We start from the raw sequence: 18808 nt of genomic DNA, 5'->3' as shown, positions 1-18808 counted from the left end.
TTTGGCAAGCACGGTGGGAAAGTGTGAAGCTCACTGGTCAGGCCAGGTATCAGCAAGGGAAATAAAGTGGGTGTCAGTTCCTGTAGAACTAACCCACCTCACAACTGCCTGGGCTAACTTCTTGCCTTAGGTTCATGTGAGCTGGGCGTTCCTAACCCTCAGCTGGAAAAACAAGAGTGCAGCTCCCGTGATGTTGTAACCACAAACTAAAAGCTTTAAATGACAACACAGTCAACGATGCACCACCAGAGCTGCCCAAAGGCCTGGCTTTCTAGAAACCCACCTGGAGTGAAGAAGACTCCAAAAGATGTCTCAGAGCCCTGAGTCTAAAAGTCATTTTAAATGGCATCTTCCATCCCCTGGTGTTAGAGATAAAATCCAAGAGATGGCATTCTTGCCTGACTTCCCAATTTCTGGCCTCAATCTTGCTATTTCTCCTCTCTCAACTCCCTCGCTTCCTCGGGACCTATCTTGATCAGCCTCCCTAATCTTTCTCATCCCCGCCCTCTAGCTTTTCTTCTTTGCTTGGCTCTCCACTGAAACTGATGTGGGTGGAGATGGACCAACACCCTGACACGCAAGTCCACAGGACATTCTCCACACACCAAGAGAAACTCAGGACCTTAGAAAGAGTTCGCTGAGGAAGTCTCCCTTCCCCCATAAGACAGCAGCACCTCTGGTCTAAGAAAATGAACAGTGAGGGCCCCCGTCTATAGCAGCCTTCAGATCCACAGCAGAGAAATCGACCAACTACACACGTTCAAACCAGAGCAATTTTGAGACAGATCAGGGTGCTACTGATTGTTATTACATCAGGACACACAAATGGAGATGGGGATAGGAAGCTTGGATATATGATCACCTTGGTGACAATTCATAACACATAATCAGCTTACAATGTCAGCCAAAAATCACAGTTAAAATGTCCTTAAAAAGCTATATAATTTGTGTGGACAGAGACCGTTGGAAGAGAAGAGATGTGACTTGGGGCCCCAAACCCAACACCAATCAGCTATGTGACCTTAAGTAGGTCATTTTACTTCTCTAAACCTCAGGGTTTTTTTGTTTGTTTTGTTTTTTTTAATCTGCAAAATGGAGGTAGAATTAACAGCTACTTCAGAAGACTTATAAAAGGACTCCTGGATCTGAATCCAGAACATTTTGAGATTATTACAGAACAGAAACAAAATGGGAAAATGGAACTCTTCTTTATTGCTCAAAGATCATCAGAAAAGTGTCTAGCTGGTGCTCATTAACTTTTATTATAGCATTAACCAATCTGAGAATTTGATGAAAGCCTTAGACCTCTCCCCAGACAGACAGACAGACAGACATCCTACAGAGACCTCTCTGCAGACAGACATCTGACATTTTGCGTGCGGTTGCAGGGGCCTCTTTTTCCCCTCTCCAAGTTCCCTGTGAACTCCCCAAGGCAATGCTGTCCCATAAAAGTATAATGTGAGCTACATGTATCATTTAAAAATTTCTAGAAGCCAATTTAAAAAGTAAATAGAGGGCGCCTGGATGGCTCAGTGGGTTAAGCCGCTGCCTTCAGCTCAGGTCATGATCTCAGAGTCCTGAGATCGAGTCCCGCATCGGGCTCTCTGCTCAGCAGAGAGCCTGCTTCCCTCTCTCTCTCTCTGCCTGCCTCTCCATCTACTTGTGATTTCTCTCTGTCAAATAAATAAATAAAATCTTTAAAAAAAATAAAAATAAAAATAAAAAGTAAATAGAAATAAGGAGATTTATTTAATGACACACTGTATTTAGCCCCACTTAGTTAACCTGGCATATCCAGAATATTATCGTTTTAACATGTAAACAATATATTTGAGATTTTTTAAATATCGCTTTTTAACCTAGTCTTTGAAATCCAGTGTGTGTCTTCCACTGATAGAACATCTCAGTCTGTATTAGTCACATTTCAAGAGCTCAGTGGCTGCATGTAGCTAGTGGCTACTGGACTGGACAGCATAGCTCCAAGGTCATTTCTCAAAGTAGGGTGTTTGGACCACTTGCAACTTCTGCTTAATGGTGGACTCCTGGACCCCGACCCCAGAGTGCTGGTTCAGCCAGCTGACATTGTAACCAGCACCCCTAAGGGGATTTGGGCACACTCTTAAGTTTGAGAAGCAAAAGCAATGTCTTATCAAGTGATGTAGGTACTTGGAATATTCTAAAATCCACTTAGGCTCCACCATTTGTGTTAAAGAAGTTAATGAGAAACAGGGGGTGCCTGGCTGGCTCAGTCAGTAGAGCACGCTACTCTTAATCTCATGGTCATGAGTTCAAGCGCCACGTTGGGCTGGGAGCCTATTTAAAATTAAAAAAGAAAAACAATGACATTAAGAAGTTAATGAGAAGGGGCGCCTGGGTGGCTCAGTGGGTTAAGCCACTGCCTTCGGCTCGGGTCATGATCTCAGGGTCCTGGGATCGAGTCCCGCATCGGGCTCTCTGCTCAGCGGGGAGCCTGCTTCCTCCTCTCTCTCTCTGCCTGCCTCTCTGCCTACTTGTGATCTCTCTCTGCCAAATAAATAAATAAAATCTTAAAAAAAAAAAAAAAAGAAGTTAATAAGAAATAAAAACAGGAGAGGTGCCTGGAAAGAAAAAGCGAGAAGAAGGGCAGATGAAAGAAGAGAAATGGAGGAAATGAAGCAGCCATTATGGTCCAGCTGATTAACAAGCAGACCCATCCACGGTGGGGGAGTTGGGTGTGAACGGTGTCCCTAGGCAACAGGCCCAATTCCCAACCCAGAATCCAGTAAGGCCAGTCCGAAAAGGTGGTGAGAGGTGAGCAGACAAGAGAAGCGCTTCGCCCCGAAGCTACTCTGGGGGACAGCTGAGACTGACTGCAGGGATCAGGAAGGATGAGGCATCTGAAGAACGTAGGGAAGTCAGGGGACCCCGAAGACTGAGCTGTGAACCATTAGCCGTGTTCCGGCCGCAGAGCAGGGCCAGGTGGGCCCAGAGTGGAAGGCGGGCGGGCTTGGGGATTCCCATCCATGGTCAGAAGCCAGGTTAAACTGCACTCTCACAGTAGTGGTAGGAACAGGTTTGCTAGGAGCGAAATGAGGGGTGAGACAGAATGAGGCAGTGGTGGGCTGGATTCTGCCAGGACCAGTACTGGACAGCAGACTTTGTTCATTTCTTCCCAAACTTTGTGGCTGGCCATGTCAGGCTGGCAGCTTGAAATCAGCAGTGGTGAGGTATTCAAACCATGGAGATCAGCAAACACTACAAACCCAGAATTTTGGGGGAAGGGACTGGGGAGAGCTGTTCTGGTTCTTAACATACCACGGGGAAAGTCCCACCCACCAGAAGAAGAGCTCCCAACAGATAATGGACACAAGCAGATTCAAGCTATCTGTCCTTTGGTCCCATAAGGGAAATGAAACTTTTTTTTTTTTTTAAGATTTTATTTATGTATTTGAGAGAGAGCAAGAGAGAGAGACAGTACAAGTGGAGGAAAGGGAAGAGGGACAAGCAGACTCCCTGTTGAGTGCGGAGCCCTATGCAGGGCTTGATCCCAGGACCCTGAGACCATGACCTGAGCTGAAAGCAGACGCTTAACCCACTGAGCCACCCAGGTGCCCCAGGAAATGAAACTTTTTACAAAGGACATGTTGCTTTCTAAAACATAAAAATAATAATGTTAAAAACTTAAAAAGAGCTTGGCCTCCCTAGGAAACAGGTAAAAAGATGAGGGTGGCCTTGGCTACTTTCGCTGAGGTGAAAGTGAGAAAAAAAGAACCAGGAAAAACAAAACAATGTGACCTTGAGGAGCAGGGCTAGAGGAGACACTCATGATGTGTGTGTGTGTGTGTGTGTGTATGTGTGTGTGTGTGTGTGAGAGAGAGAGAGAAAGAGAGAGAGACAGAGACAGAGACAGAGACAGAGAGAGAACAAATGAGAATGACTTGCTCAGAGCTACCAGTCAAGCAGCACATTCAGACTGCAATGCTAAAAGTTTACCTCACAAATACAGTTGGTTTGAATCTCTCCTTCCTCTGTTCACTTCTACCCTCCAGATTCCCCAGATTGAAAATAGCTCTTTCTGTGTGAGATGGATTCTGGGAAGGGAGTGAACGTGGGGAGAAGCCCTGAGTCTCTGAAACAGAAAGCCTCCCTCAGCCTGTCCTCTGTGGCTGTGGAAAGTTACTGGAGCAGCAGGCAAGAGAACCCAGCAAGAAAGCTTTTGTTTTGGGTTCCACCTGCTGTGTTTCTGAGTTTTCATTTGGCTTTGCCCTGAAAGCTGATATTCAGAGAGTAAAACCCACTATCAAAATTCCCATCTCATTTTTCTATCATGAGACTCCAGCTGTGTTTGGAGATGGAAACATATTAGGTATGTGGCTCAGGTTATCTTAGATTAAGTGAAAGGGAGATGGCTATCTGTTTGAAGAGCACAGAGCAAATCCCCAAGGGCCATAGTTGTATTTTCTAACCAGAAGAGAAAGGAAGTTACCACCAATCTTTTCTACGGCATATACAATTTACCAAGTGTTTTTATTTTACTATGTATTTTATTAAAGAATAACCTGAAGTCAGTATTATCAGGGTCTCTCCTTTGCACAAGAGGACACACACTCAGAAGGGTTATGTAATTGGAAGAGCTGGCTTTGAACCCAAGGACTTGGACAGCCCGTATCATGTTCCCTCAGTGAACACCTAGCCCAGGCTGACTAACACACACCCATTTAAGGAAGACTTACCTGTAATTCTCCCCAGCTGTCCTTTGTACATCTTTCCAACAAACCCAGCTATGTGGGCTCCTAGACTTACTCCAATCATATAAATGTCATCAAAAGAAGCTCCTTGTGCCTGGAATTTCAAGAGGTCCATCATTATAAATTGGAAGGGGCCGAGGAGTTGACAACATTTGTAGAAACTTCCTAAATTTGATTTTGGATACAGTTCTTAGGAGAAATATTTCTAAGCAACTTATACCTATGAACTCACTTAAATGTCACAACAACCCCACAAAGTAAATGCCATTCTTCTGATTATACAGAAGAGGAAACTGAGACCCAGAATCAAAGTAACCTGCCCAATATTAGGCAGCTGGGAAGGGGCAGAGCAGAAGTCAAACCAGTCTGTTCAACTCTGAGTCTGGGCCTTAACCTTTATGCCACAGCGTCTTCATTCATGCTTCTGCTAGAAATCAAGCTGAGGCATCTCTAAATTGAGGAGACATCTCTAAATTTCAGCTCTAAGTTGAGGAGAAGGGCAAAGAAACATTTTGGTGAACTCCTTTATCTTCATGCTGGCTCAGTTAATGAAGTCACCATGGACAGAGAAGGAAGGAAGGAAGGAAAGAAAGAGGTGGGGGTGGGGCAACACTGCAGTGGGCTGGGACAGCCCGTGGTGAGTCATGCTAGTATTACTCACTTTCCCAGGGCTGTGGCGTTGAGAAGCTTGTGTGAAAATTCTGCTGCCCCTGGCCACAGTGGCCACCAGGCCTGATTGTCTCTGAGATAGTTCTCATATAAAGTCACTTTTTTGTGGTTGTTTTTTGGTTTTGATTTTGGTTTTTTGTAAAGGGGGCAATTCCTGAGATAGATCGCTAAATAAAATTTAAGATTTATTTAATCTTCCTGAGTCTTCTAAAAATATAAATCACACACACACACACACACACACAAATCTCTCATCAGATCACATCTATCCGTTTTGGTTTTTGATAACTGGGTCAGAAAATTTTAGGCATTTCTAGGAAAAGACATAACTCTAGAAGATATGGAAACTCTAACACAGTGAAGTCAGAAAACCCCTAGACAGAACCTCTCTTGCCTAAAAGACACCTTTATGTGAAATAGAAAAAGATATCCCTTCTTGAAGACACTTAACTGTTAAGTGGGAAAAATATCATAACAAATATATAGATCTACAATGTACAGCATGACAATGGTGCTCCCTTAGATGGGTATCCTGTGCAGTGCACAACTTGCACAACCATACCTATGGGCCTTCCCTCCAGCTGTGCTCTCTCCCTTCCCTGGGGCTTAGTCGGGTTTTTGAAATAGTTCCTCTGTTCACTGCAGATTTCTCTTGGTTTTAAATCTCCAGATAATAGACGAGTTTCAATTTGGCCCTGAATCATATAAGAAAATTCTCTCTTACCAACATTTTGGCAATAAATCCCTTCAAGACTGCTGCTACTTTTCTGGTCTTACTGGAGGCATGGTTGTATATTACAGTTGTAGCTCCTCGATTCCAATCAACAACAACCACATTCATGTCTTCTACATAAAGCAAACCCTGTACTAAGTCCTCCATCCAAACTGGAGGAGAACCTGTAGGCCTGAATCCATGGATGACGAAGGTAGTTTTCTTGGTCACGTTCAAGTTCCCCAAAAACGTGGAGTTGATGACTTGTGCACAGGTCTGGTTTCTTCTTGTGTAGAGCATCAACTTCACATTCAGTCCTGTACCGACCACAGCACTGTGGAAGCTTAGTCTGGTGAATGAAGCACATGTTTCATCTGTGTCTGAAAATAAAAATTAGATGGCATTATGATGGTTCTTTCCTTACTTGGGCATCAAGCAAACGTGCTGCCCTACATTCACTGGCCTTCTTTCTGTGCTTCACAGCACCCAGCAGGAGACTGGATCTAGTTGAATGAAACTGCAAAGTCATATCTGATTCAGCATACGTAAGTAGTGACCTCCTTTTCATCGGGAAAAACATTTTTTCAAATCTTACTCTCCTTCAAGATCTAACCCAAAAGTCACCTCGATGAAAACTACTCCAACCCTTCTAGCTTTACATACTATCTTTCATCCCAGAACTCCCCCAAAGCACTGTATGTACCTCACTGACAGCACAATGAAAATACCCACAGGGGTGTATTATGGGTATTTATGGACATGTGTGTCTGTTTTGCTGGGCCACCTCCTTGGAATGGGTGTCCTATAATCTGTGTATCCCTCACAGTGCAGAGCACATAGTAGAGGTCTCAGTAACTGCATCTCCATGGTCCAAACACCTCTTTCCTTGTCTAGAGCACCTTCCCGGGACAACAGTGGAAGAAGTGATGTGCCCTGCCCTGAGCCTTTCGATAGCATCTGAAATAGCTGACCATGGTGCCTTCTTGAACCCTCTCCTTGTTCCTTAAGCTCCATCTTCAAGTGTTCATCCTGCTGCGTAATATCTAAGGATGGCCTTCGGAGAAACGTTGGGGATAGGGTGGAAGCAAAAGTTGAGGCTGGAGCATACTGTTACAGCAGAAAGTAAGAGATTATTTAAAAACTCGGGATGCCTGGGTGGCTCAGTTGGTTAAGTGTCTGCCTTCGGTTTAGGTCATAATCCGAGGTTCTGGGATCAGGTCCGTCATCAGGCTTCTGGTGCTGCTCCCTCTGCCTGCCACTCCCCCTGCTTGTGCACACTCTCCCTCTCTGATTCCCCCCGACAAATAAATAGAAATAAAACCAAAGAGATAAATAGATAAGTAAATAAATAAAGATGTATCAGAAGGACACAGGAAGCCAGATTGAAAGGACTTCCACTGTCCAGATCTGGGATATTTGAGCACTACATAATTAAGGACAGTAATGGTTGATGGACCTTTGGAGAAAATTAGGGATCTCGGATTCCATAACAAACAGACAAGCAAAGAAATAAATCAGTGGAAGCAAGGATAACTCTTGCGGTATAGTGCTGAATGCCAGTTGGAAAATGAGTGAATGCTGGGGGTAAAACTCATCGTTTTGCAGTCATCACAATAAAGATTGGTTAGGCAAGAGCTATTAGTGAATACTAACCTGAGGAGGTGGTTATTTTGAGAAGAAGCATATATGTATGGTCTTAAACTTTGTCCCATAGATTGATAATTAGTAAGTAGGCGGAAAGAAGTAACCATACAAAGGAGAAATAGAACAACACCTTGACTAGGTTATCAAACTGAACGTTACCAACGAGGGGCAGACAGACACATGGGGCTCTAGCTGTAGTGTTCCAGTGGGAAATGCATAACCTGAACCTAACCCCAGGGAAAAAAATCAAACAAACACAAAATGAGGAATATTCTTTTTTTTTTTTTTTTTTTTTAAAGAACTGTAGGGTTTGGGTGTGATGTAACCGTGGCCTGTGCTGCAGAGAAGGGGGCTTGCAGTGCCCAATAAAATGCTTTTTTTTTTTTTTTAAGATTTTATTTATTTATTTGAGAGAGAGAGAGGGAGAGACAACAAGCAGGAGGAGGAGCAGAGTGGGGAAGAATCTCAAGCAGACTTCATGCTAAGCACAGAGCCCACTGCAGGGCTCTGTCCTATGACCTGAGATCATGACCTGAGCCAAAACCAAGAGTCACATGCTCAACTGATGGAGCCAGCCAGGTGCCCCCCAAAAAAATCCTTAAAGAAAAAGATTTTTTAAAGATTAAAAATAAAAAGGGACCTGTATTCTTTAAAAAGATCGATGTCATAAAGGACAAAGAAAGGCTGTGGAAATTTCTAGATTAAAGACTGAAGAGATGGTATAAGCACATGCAATATCTGGTCATTGATTGGATTCTGTAATGGAAGAAAGAATGTCATGCAAGAAATTATTGGATCAATTTACAAAATTGGGATATGAACACTAAATTAGATAGAAGTATGGTATCAGCATTATATTAATTGAATTTGATAACCACAGTGGTTATGTAGCAGAAAATCCTAATTCTTAGCAAATACAGCTTAAGTATTTACTAACTGAATGCCCAACTTATTCTCAAATGGTTCAGAAAAAAAAAATTGGGACAAACAGATGACAGCAAATGATAAAGCATGTATCGCCAGATGTTAACAGTAGGTGAATCCGTGGAAAGGGTTATTGGTGCTCTGAATATTTTTTTAAAATTCTTGTAGTTTTTCTGCAAGTTTGAAATTATTTCCAAGTAAAAAGCTTAAATGAAAGGAGAAAGAAAGGGGGACAGAGCCGTATCAGCGGGATGCAAAATGGGAGTGAGATTGTGATTCTGATAGAGGCAAATGAAAATAGGTAAGAATGCTGAAATCTTCTATTTGAAAGGCAACAGGGAGTTGGAAATAAACTAAAGATCCAGATGCAAGGTGAAAGAGGGGCTAGGAAGGAAGGCAGGCTTTGGGGTCCTTGGATACTGAAACAGGGTATTACTTCTGCAACATTATGTAAGGTCTTGATCAAAAACCACAGTCAAGGGGCACCTGGGTGGCTCAGTTGGTTAAGCCTCTGTCTTCAGCTCAGGCCATGATCCTGCTATCCTGGGACTGAGCCCTGAGTCATTTTCTCTGCTCAGCAGGGAGACTGCTTCTCCCTCCCTCTCTGCCCCTCCCTCTTCCTCTGCCCTCCCTCTCCCTCTGTCTCCTCCCCCACTCTGACTCAAGTTATCGCTAGTCTGTTCTCTCAACTGATAAATCTTAAAAAAAAAAAAGAAAAAGAAAAAGAAAAAAAGAACCACAATCAAACAAAAGTTAAAAGTAAACTTCTAATCGACACTGGCATGCTGATCCAAAATACAATGTTTGGGAAGACTGGTTTTTTAAAATTAAAAAATTACCTGGAACTATGTTATGACCTGCTCTCCTCTATCTTATTTGGCTGAGAAACAAGAGCCAAGTCGGAGGTGAAGTGGAGCAGCAATCAGCCCCAGGTGCAAGCTGGAGATGGCTCTTTTTTTTTTTTTTTACGATTTCATTTTTAATTTATCTGACAGAGAGAGAGAGAGAGATCACAAGTAGGCAAAGAGGCAGGCAGAGAGAGAGAGAGAGGGGGAAGCAGGCTCCCCACTGAGCAGGGAGCCTGATGCAGGGCTCGATCCCAGGACCCTGAGACCATGACCTGAGCCGTAGGCAGAGGCTTACCCCACTGAGCCACCCGAGTGGCCCTGGAGATGGTCCTTTAGGATATTTGGGAGAGGGGCAAGGTCCTATGGGTGACCACTCTTTGTGGGAGGGAATAGGAGAAGACTATTGACTTGCAGAGGGTCAACAGGAGACTAGAGGGCCTTGGGGAGCACCTGTTCTGTCTTCCTCCAATAGAAATTTAAGAACCATTCACCTCAGGGCCTTTATTCTCAGTGAATATACCCAGGAATAACTCTCCCCTTATTCTAAGCCTCAGAACAGACTTCATCCCGGCATCTCTACCCTTTTTTAATAACCTGGGGCCATTCAGGGGCCCCTAGGTGGCTCACTTGGTTAAGCGTCTGACTCTTGGTTTTGCTCAGATTGTGATCTCAGGGTTCTGAGATCAAGCCCTGTGTCAGGCTCTGTGCTCAGTGCAGAGTCTGCTTGGGACTCTCTCTCCCTCTCCCCCAAACCCTGTGCTTGCTCTCTTTCTTTCTTAAATAACTAGATAAATCCTTTTTAAAAAAGTAACCTGCGTCCATGCATGTATGCTTTTATTTGAAACTTCCTGCAAGGGGTCCAGTACTCAGCAATGAACGAAGTTCCAAAACAGAATAAGCAGAAGAAGCTCAAACAGAAGGTTAAAAATTGAGGTTTTGAAATGCCTCACTCCAGAAAAAACTGGTTAAAAATTGAGCCCCGTACTCACATATTCCTCTGTTTGCTCTGGCATGGATAGAGAGGCATGTTCACAACTGTCTGTCCTCCCTTCTCCCCCCAGCTTTATTGAGATATAACTGACGAGTAACATTGTGTAAGTTTAAGTTGTAAAGCAGGATGATTTGATAGAGGTGTATATTGTAAAATGATTTCCACAGTAAGGTTAACCAGCCCATCGTCTCACATAGTTACATGTTTTCGTGTGTGTGTGTGTGTGTGTGTGTGTGTGTGTGAAGAACATTTAAGATCTACACTCCTAGCAAATTTCAAGGATACAATACAGTATAATTAACTACACTCACTATGTTGTGCTTTAAGTGGAAGACCTTGCTCACCTACATAACCATTCTCCCCATCTCTTGGCCCTTTCCATTTTTTTCCTTCCTGTGGATTGCACGCTCCCAGAGAACATGGACTGAAACTTGTCTGGTGTTTGTAGAGCAAGACCCAGAGCAAATAACTGACTATTTAATTAGTCATTTTACAGAAGAGGAAGTGTCACGAGGTAGGGCTGAGCCTCTTGATCTTAGCCACCAGTAAAACAGGACTTTGTTCCTAGTTGTGCAACTGACTCACCAGGCAACCTGGGGAAATTACATCATCTTTCACTTGCCACCTACCTGCCCAAGAGAGGAATGCTGTAGAGATTAATTATGAATGAGGTCATATTGGGGAAGATAGAGATCCCTTTCGGAAGAAGGGGACTATTTAATTGCTAGGTCTGTTCATTTTGAGCCATATTAGGTCAGTGTGTCAAAAGTCACATATCTGGGTCATTGGAAGGCTCACACTAGAATCATGAAGTTTGGGCCAGAGTTATTCTGAGCCCATGTGCCACTTTCCATGTCTATGGAATGGCTCAACCAACCTCTCTTGCTGAGTCTTTACTAGACCCCTTACAATGGACAGTTACAGAAGGGCAAGAAGGGCAGAACAAGCGGATTTTTATTTCCTTTTTAAAAGTAGGTTCCATGCCCGGTGTAGAGCCCAGTGCGGGGCTTGAACTCCCAAACTTGACATCAGACCTAAGCAGAGATCAAGAGTTGGGCACTTAACTGACCGAGCCCCCAGAGCAAGTGGATTTTTATTTTCATCTGTTAGAAACACTCTGACTTCATATATATTTGAGTGTCTTATTTTTATAATGGCATTGGGCTCTGGAGAAGCCCATTGTAAGTACTGAGTGAAAAATGAATTTCCTTGTTCCTCTCTTTCAGTACAAAATACTGTAACAGCTTAATATGTATTCTCTCTCATTCTCAGAGGAAACGTACAATCGCTCAGTAAGTCTACCCTCCCCTAGGTTCTGGATCAGGTGGCATTTTAGAGGGTGAGTCAGGCATTAATGAAATAAAACACACAAATAAGTATGAAATTGTGACTTGTGATATATGTTGTGTAAAGGGATTTGGTATAAAATAAAAATTTAAATAGGGAGTTTCCCCTGATCTGGGAATCAAGAATCTTCTTCTCTTCCATCATCTTGAAAGCATGTATCTAAATCCTAAGAATGGAAGACCCCTTTAGCAAAGGGTAACATTTGCTAAAGGGACAAATTCAAGTTCCTAAACTATTAAGTTTTGATTTCATAGCTGTTCACTTTTATTACCTAGACTTGTGTTTTGGGTATTATATCCTTTTTCATTTTCATGTGCTCTCTTTCCCTGAATCCCATCAAATGATTATGACTCTAACTAGCTTTCTCTTTGTTAGCATTTTCCTAGTGTGATTTTATCCTTTTTAACCTCCTCTGAATCCCTCGGGTTTTTTTGTTTTTGTTTTTTTTTCTTTCAGTGTAACAGTATTCATTGTTTTTGCACCACACCCAGTGTTCCATGCAATCCGTGCCCTCTCTAATACCCACCAGCTGGTTCCCCCAACCTCCCCCCGCCCCTTCAAAACCCTCAGATTGTTTTTCAGAGTTCATAGTCTCTCATGGTTCACCTCCCCTTCCAATTTCCCTCAACTTCCTTCCCATCTCCCCTTGTCCTCCATGATATTTGTTATGCTCCACAAATAAGTGAAACCATATGATAATTGACTCTCTCTGCTTGACTTATTTCACTCAGCATAATCTCTTCCAGTCCTGTCCATGTTGATATAAAAGTTGGGTATTCATCCTTTCTGATGGAGGCATAATACTCCATAGTGTATATGGACCACATCTTCCTTATCCATTCTTATACACTAACAATGAAAATATAGAAAGGGAAATTAGAGAATCGATTCCATTTACTATAGCACCAAGAACCATAAGATACCTGGGAATAAACCTAACCGAAGAGGTAAAGGAACCGTACTCGAGGAACTACAGAACACTCATGAAAGAAATTAAAGAAGACACAAAAAGATGGAAGACCATTCCATGCTCTTGGATCGGAAGAATAAACATTGTTAAAATGTCTATACTGCCTAGAGCAATCTATACTTTTAATGCCATTCCGATCAAAATTCCACTGGTATTTTTCAAAGAGCTGGAGCAAATAATCCAAAAGTTTGTATGGAATCAGAAGAGACCCCGAATCGCTAAGGAAATGTTGAAAAACAAAAATAAAACTGGGGGCATCGCATTACCTGATTTCAAGCTTTACTACAAAGCTGTGATCACCAAGACAGCATGGTACTGGGGTAAAAACAGACACACAGACCAGTGGAACAGAGTAGAGAGCCCAGATATGGACCCTCAACTCTATGATCAAATAATCTTTGACAAAACAGGAAAAAATATACAGAGAATCCCTCGGTTTTAAGAGATCTTTCATACAGCATCTAGCTGGGTTTTATTTTATGGCCCAATCATGGAGCCCTTTTAAAGAAAACAGGTGAGTTCTTGTTTATTGGTGTAACAGACATAATTGGTGCAGAGGCCACAGACGTGTCGCCCTCAGATCTGCCTTCAAGAGCACCTGCCATGGGAAGCATGGGGAAGTCACCTGTGTCACCAGCCACACCTCAGTGTTCCCACGAACCTGTGGCTCCCCCAGGCTGCTTCCCGTGGTTGACCGAGCACTATGAGGGTCCTCTAGCCAGACCAGGCTGGCTCCTCTGGCCTCATGGGAGACTCCCAGAACAGGTTACTTGGGCTCAGGGATACCCCACCAGTCCAGCTGAAATATTCGCACAACCGCACTGCAGCTCCCCCTTCGCAAGCCTTCCTTGCCTGTCTCCTTTCCCAGATGTCAGATGTGTACTGCGGTGTGAAGGCTCTCTCTGCTTGTCCCCACATCCTATCTCCTTCCTCCTTCCCGCACTGTTCCTCCAGTAGATCTCTGGCGGGTCCCAGTCCATACTGGTGACTGCTTCTGGGAGCTCCTGAGCTGACGCACTTGGACTTAATAATGTAGTTATCCACCCAGGTGAACCCCTAGCAAAGATTCTTGGGTGTCTGGGAGGTGCATTTCTAACTCTTGCCATGCTTCCTGCTGCTGCCCTTTGCCAGAACAGTTGTTCTTCCTCTCTCAGTTCCAGTCCTTGCTTTAATAACTTGAGACAGTATTGACTGATCCTGTTACAAATAATGAGGGTGTCAGCACACCCAGCACTTCTCCTCACTGACACAATGTCAGTCTCCCAATTTTTGTTATCATATTATTTTTAGTTCATCTTGTGATTCCTTTCTTAGTTTAAAAATAAATAATATTTAAGCCTCTGTGTATTGATGTCTCAACCGAAACTCTGTTTCTATTGTATTTATTACATCTGTTCTAGCCCCTCATTTTCTACCAAGAAAGACAAGACAGTTAACATACATCGCCTTTCATACCCTCCCTGGCGCACACACACACACACTTTCACATTTTTTTGTTCTTACTGTCAAAATACAGTCAATCCCCATAACTTGTAGATTTCCTATTTACGAATTCACCAACTCACTGAAATTTATGTGTACCCCCCAAATCAATACTTGGAGTGCTTTTGTAGTCATCCATGGCCATGTGCAGAATGGCAAAAAAAATTGGGTTGCCCCACATGCTCGCTCTCAAATGGGGTCAAACACAGCAACACTCTGCCTTCTTGTTTCAGCTCCCATCACCAATGTCCTTTTCACATTCTATTTACTGCCGAGTCTTTTGCTTCTTGTCCTTTTTCTTGGTGGTTTCACCCTTTTGGATGCTCCCCAAGCATGATCCTGAAGTGGTGTGATGTACCTTCCAGAGAAAACATGCACCTCAGATAAGCCTCTTCCGGGCACAAGTTACAGTGCTGTTGGCCATGAGTTCAGTGTTAACGCATGAATGATAAATATCTTTATTCTTTTTTTTTTTAAAGATTTATTTATTTACTTTAGAGGGTGGGGGTGGGGGGTGGGACAGCAGACTGCAAATGTGGGGCTCAGTCTCACCACCCTGAGATCATGACCTGAGGCGGGATCAAGAGTCGGACGGTCAACCTACTGAGCCACCCAGGTGCCCCTACATAAAGTGTCTTTAAAAAGAAACACATAAAATAAGATTATCTATTCCCTAGTCAATGAAAATATTGTAACTAGCAGCTTACAGGAACCCTAACCCTGGGAAAACCATTTCCCCTAGAAGCAATTGCTCGATCTTTACTAATTCAGTGTTCGCAGTGACTCTATGGCCCATTAACTACCATGAATAATGAGAAGGGGCTGTATATAAATCTGTCTTCTGGAATTACAGTTCTCAGATTTCCCCGGTTACGTGGTTTTAGGGCTATAATGCACACGGTCATTGCTCCCAGTGAATCCTGTTCCCAGGCTTCTTCATTTACCCCTGGGCGAGAGCTCTTGCAGTCTTTTCAAGAAGAGCTAATAGAGAATCTAGTTCCTAAGTTCATTCATACCCATAAGTGAATTTCTAGGCCTAACTCATCAGTTAGATCTTCAAACAACATTCTTTCCCCCAGGATTTATAGGTATTACTCTGCTTTCTTGTATTGGATCCCATTGTAAAGAACTTTGACCCTTCTATGCTCCTTGCTTTTTTCCTACCACACACCTGAAGCATTCTTTTCTTTCTTTGAAGATTTTATTTATTTATTTATTTGACAGAGGGAGACAGTGAGAAAGAGAACACAAGCAGGGGAAGTGGGAGAAGGAGAAGCAGGCTTCCCGCTGAGCAGGGAGCCAGATGCGGGGCTCGATCCCAGGACCCTGGCATCATGACCCATGAAGCACTCTTTTCTTGTTCTAAAATAACTTTCCCTGCTGGTGTTGATACTCCAAAATAACTGATCTGTTTATCCACTGTTGTATATCCAGTGCCAACAACAGAGCCTGGCTCAGAGCTGACATCAGTAAATGTTTCCAGAATAAGCGTGTACCACATTATTCGGCCATTCAGTGATCCATCTGGATCCTACAAGTAGTAATGATATAATGTTTATGAAATAAATAGAGTATGAAATGACACATCCATTATGACTGAACTGTGTAAAAATATGTCTGCAGGTTATAAGGCCTGCAAAATACTGTGCAAACAAAAATGGGTTCTGCATTCCATTTCTGATGTTCTCTGCTCAAAGCTACCTGAAGTTATTTATTCTTTCCCACTCAGAATGAACAACATTTTAAAAGAAAACATTAAATTTATCTTCTTTTGGACCATGTTACAAATTGGTTTAAGCTCCTTGAAGGTAAGCTCTGTCTTGGCTTTTTCTCTAGCATTATGCCCCAGCATAATGTCTTGTTGGATCTCAAATTCTCAGGCAATTTGGAGGGTAGGTAAGGACTGGGAATCTGGGTTAAACTGCTTCACCCTCACAAATATAGTTCTTTATGTTTATATTTAATTTCTGGTTTACATTTATATTTCTAAAACAATTACTTGTACGCTTTCAGAAAGAAAACCTCTTTTTGCTTATTGTGCTGTTTTGTTACAAAGTCAAGTTTACTTGGAAGTAGTATTAACAGAGCCTTTAACCAAGTAACCACAGAACATGTTAAACTGGTTTCTAGAGCATAACCTCTTCTCTGGAGTTTATTTGAAGTTTATTTGAAGTTTATTTCCCTTCAGTCTGCTTTAAAATTCAATTACTCTGAAACGCCGATTAGTGTTAACGATTGGAAAATGACCATTGGATGGGTGATGTCTCCCATCTAATGAGGAATTCCAACTCCGATGGAGAACAGGCTGAGGTGAGAGCAGAGTAAGATGTTAAAGAAACCTGGAGAGAACATCTTCAGAGATAACATATCTGTGCCTGCAGTATTTTGTTATGGTCGAATAATGCAAGGTCACCCGCAGCCAAGTACAGCCAGGACTGTTTATGTATGGTCTATGGCTGCTTTCCTGATGTCAGGCAGAGTTGAGCAGTTGTAAAAGTTACCAATGGCCCACAAAGCTGAAAATATTTACTGTCTGGCTCTTTCCAGAAAAAGTTTGTCAACCTTGGTCTAATGTCCTAAACAAAATACAACATGACTTTGGAGCACAGATTTCAGGGTCAGGTCAACTCCATTGCCTCCTAGCTATGTGACCCTTGGTGATTAATTGCCTAACCTCTTGGAGCCTCAGCTACACTTGTGTAAAATGATCATAGGAATGCCAGTTAGGCAGTGCTCTGCAGAGCCATATGGAGCCTGAGACAAAAGAAAAAAAAAAAACCCTGTATGTATACTAATCAAAATATCCTCCCATATTTTGAATCAAGAAGGGAAAAGTTTAGCTCGATAGTCAGTCAAAAACCATGACCATAGACATGGCCCTTTGCCATTCAGTCTGTTCAGACACCATCATCAGCTCTGATAAACCAAGCCACGTAGCAAGGAAATGAAAATGGCATAGGCCCAGGAACGGCCGGCGAATTGGAAATGACCACTCCTATTCTACAATAACACAGAGTTGTAAAACAAGTAATAGTCTGTCTTTATTTAAAATGTTGATATTTAAAAAAAAAAAAAAATTATTTATTTATTTTAGAAAGACAGAACACCTGAGTGGGGGAAGGGGGAGAGGGAGAGCGAGAATCCCAAGCAGACTCCCTGCTGAGCCCAGAGCCTGATGCAGAGCTCAGTCTCACAACCCTGAGATCATGACCTGAGCCGAAACCTAAAGAGTCAGATGTTTAAACTACCACACCGCCCAGGTGTCCCTGAATATTTTTTTATCAATGACTTATTTGCACTGATTTTCATTTCCAAAGACATTACATTAAAATATACTTGTGCCCCCAAAACATCACTTATGTGTATCATTTATTATATACAGTGAGAACGCATTATAGATAATATGCATATTATTTCCAGGAAAATATTACTTAAATATTAAAATATCACTTATATATTGTGTTAAAATATGAAAAATATTTTGACTGCATTAAAATCATGAATATAATTTATCTTGATTATTGAGTTTGGGTCTCCCTTACTCCCTTAAATTTTGCACCTGATGAGTGATTCACTGACCTCACCCTAATCCCTGCTGTCAGGGCTGTGGTGTGAACTAGAGATAATGTCTATGAAGCATTTAAAGTATTAGCTGGTACATAGTAAATGTGAAAAAATTAATGGTTGTTGATGATGTGTATGATGAGTTGGTTAATATTTATAGAGGCCCACTTGAATGTGGGCTAGCTGACATGAAGATTGTTTTGAGTTAAAAAGCAATCAAAATCCAGCAGATTCAGGAAAAGCTTTTTATGCCTCAACAGCCTAAAAAGAATAGATAGAGGACTGGCTCCAGGAGGAGAGCTGTCACCATAGATAACTACACACTGTTATGAACTAGGTGTGTAGACAAGGAGAAACCTAGCAATGACTCTTTGATCAAAGTACTCTATGTTCCATTGTTTCTGAGTGGCCTAGCAAACACATTTAACCAGACACATCTTTTTCATTTTCTCCTGAATTCTTTCCTTCCCTTTGAAGTCCCAGGCTACCTTCTTCTCCTTAATTCAGAATTTCAGATATATCTTATTTTGCCTGACTGTCCTTTGGAGTTTCCATGTCTACGTGGATTCCCCATGGTACTAAATTAAATTCTATTTTCTGTCGTTAATCTGTCTCATGCTCATTTGATTCTCAGTCTGGCTTGAAGCACCTTGAAGGGGACAGGAGATTCTTGCTCCCTGACAAAGTGTTGATCTTATAGGATTGTTATGAAGGCCAAGTAAAATAAGTAAATTGCTTAGCATGGGATTTGACATAAAGCAAGTGCTCAATAAAAACTAACTACCTTCTTTCCATCATTTTGGAAGGACTTTGGGAAAGGGAATGTATTAGCCAGTATACAGGTGACAGTGTTTCTTCCTGGCCAGAGAACTGGGTTTGGTTCTGACTCTGTCATTAACCAAAATCTCTTTGGGCCATCCTTGTTCTCAT

The 18808-nt window shown here is 42.4% G+C and overlaps 1 protein-coding gene across 1 annotated transcript in view; it reads right to left on the bottom strand.

Annotated features, from left to right (window-relative positions):
• Positions 1-18808, bottom strand: part of LIPH (lipase H) — a 48687-nt gene that overhangs the window by 22130 nt on the left and 7749 nt on the right. The window contains exons 2-3 of the mRNA XM_059163229.1: positions 6121-6488; positions 4713-4821 (exon numbers count right to left, since the gene is read on the bottom strand). Of these exons, the coding sequence (XP_059019212.1) occupies positions 4713-4821; positions 6121-6488 (477 nt within the window). The remainder of the gene's footprint in view (positions 1-4712; positions 4822-6120; positions 6489-18808) is intronic.

Source organism: Mustela lutreola, chromosome 2, assembly GCF_030435805.1.
Source record: "Mustela lutreola isolate mMusLut2 chromosome 2, mMusLut2.pri, whole genome shotgun sequence".
Lineage (NCBI taxonomy): Eukaryota > Metazoa > Chordata > Mammalia > Carnivora > Mustelidae > Mustela > Mustela lutreola.
This window is presented reverse-complemented; position numbering and strand designations above follow the sequence as displayed.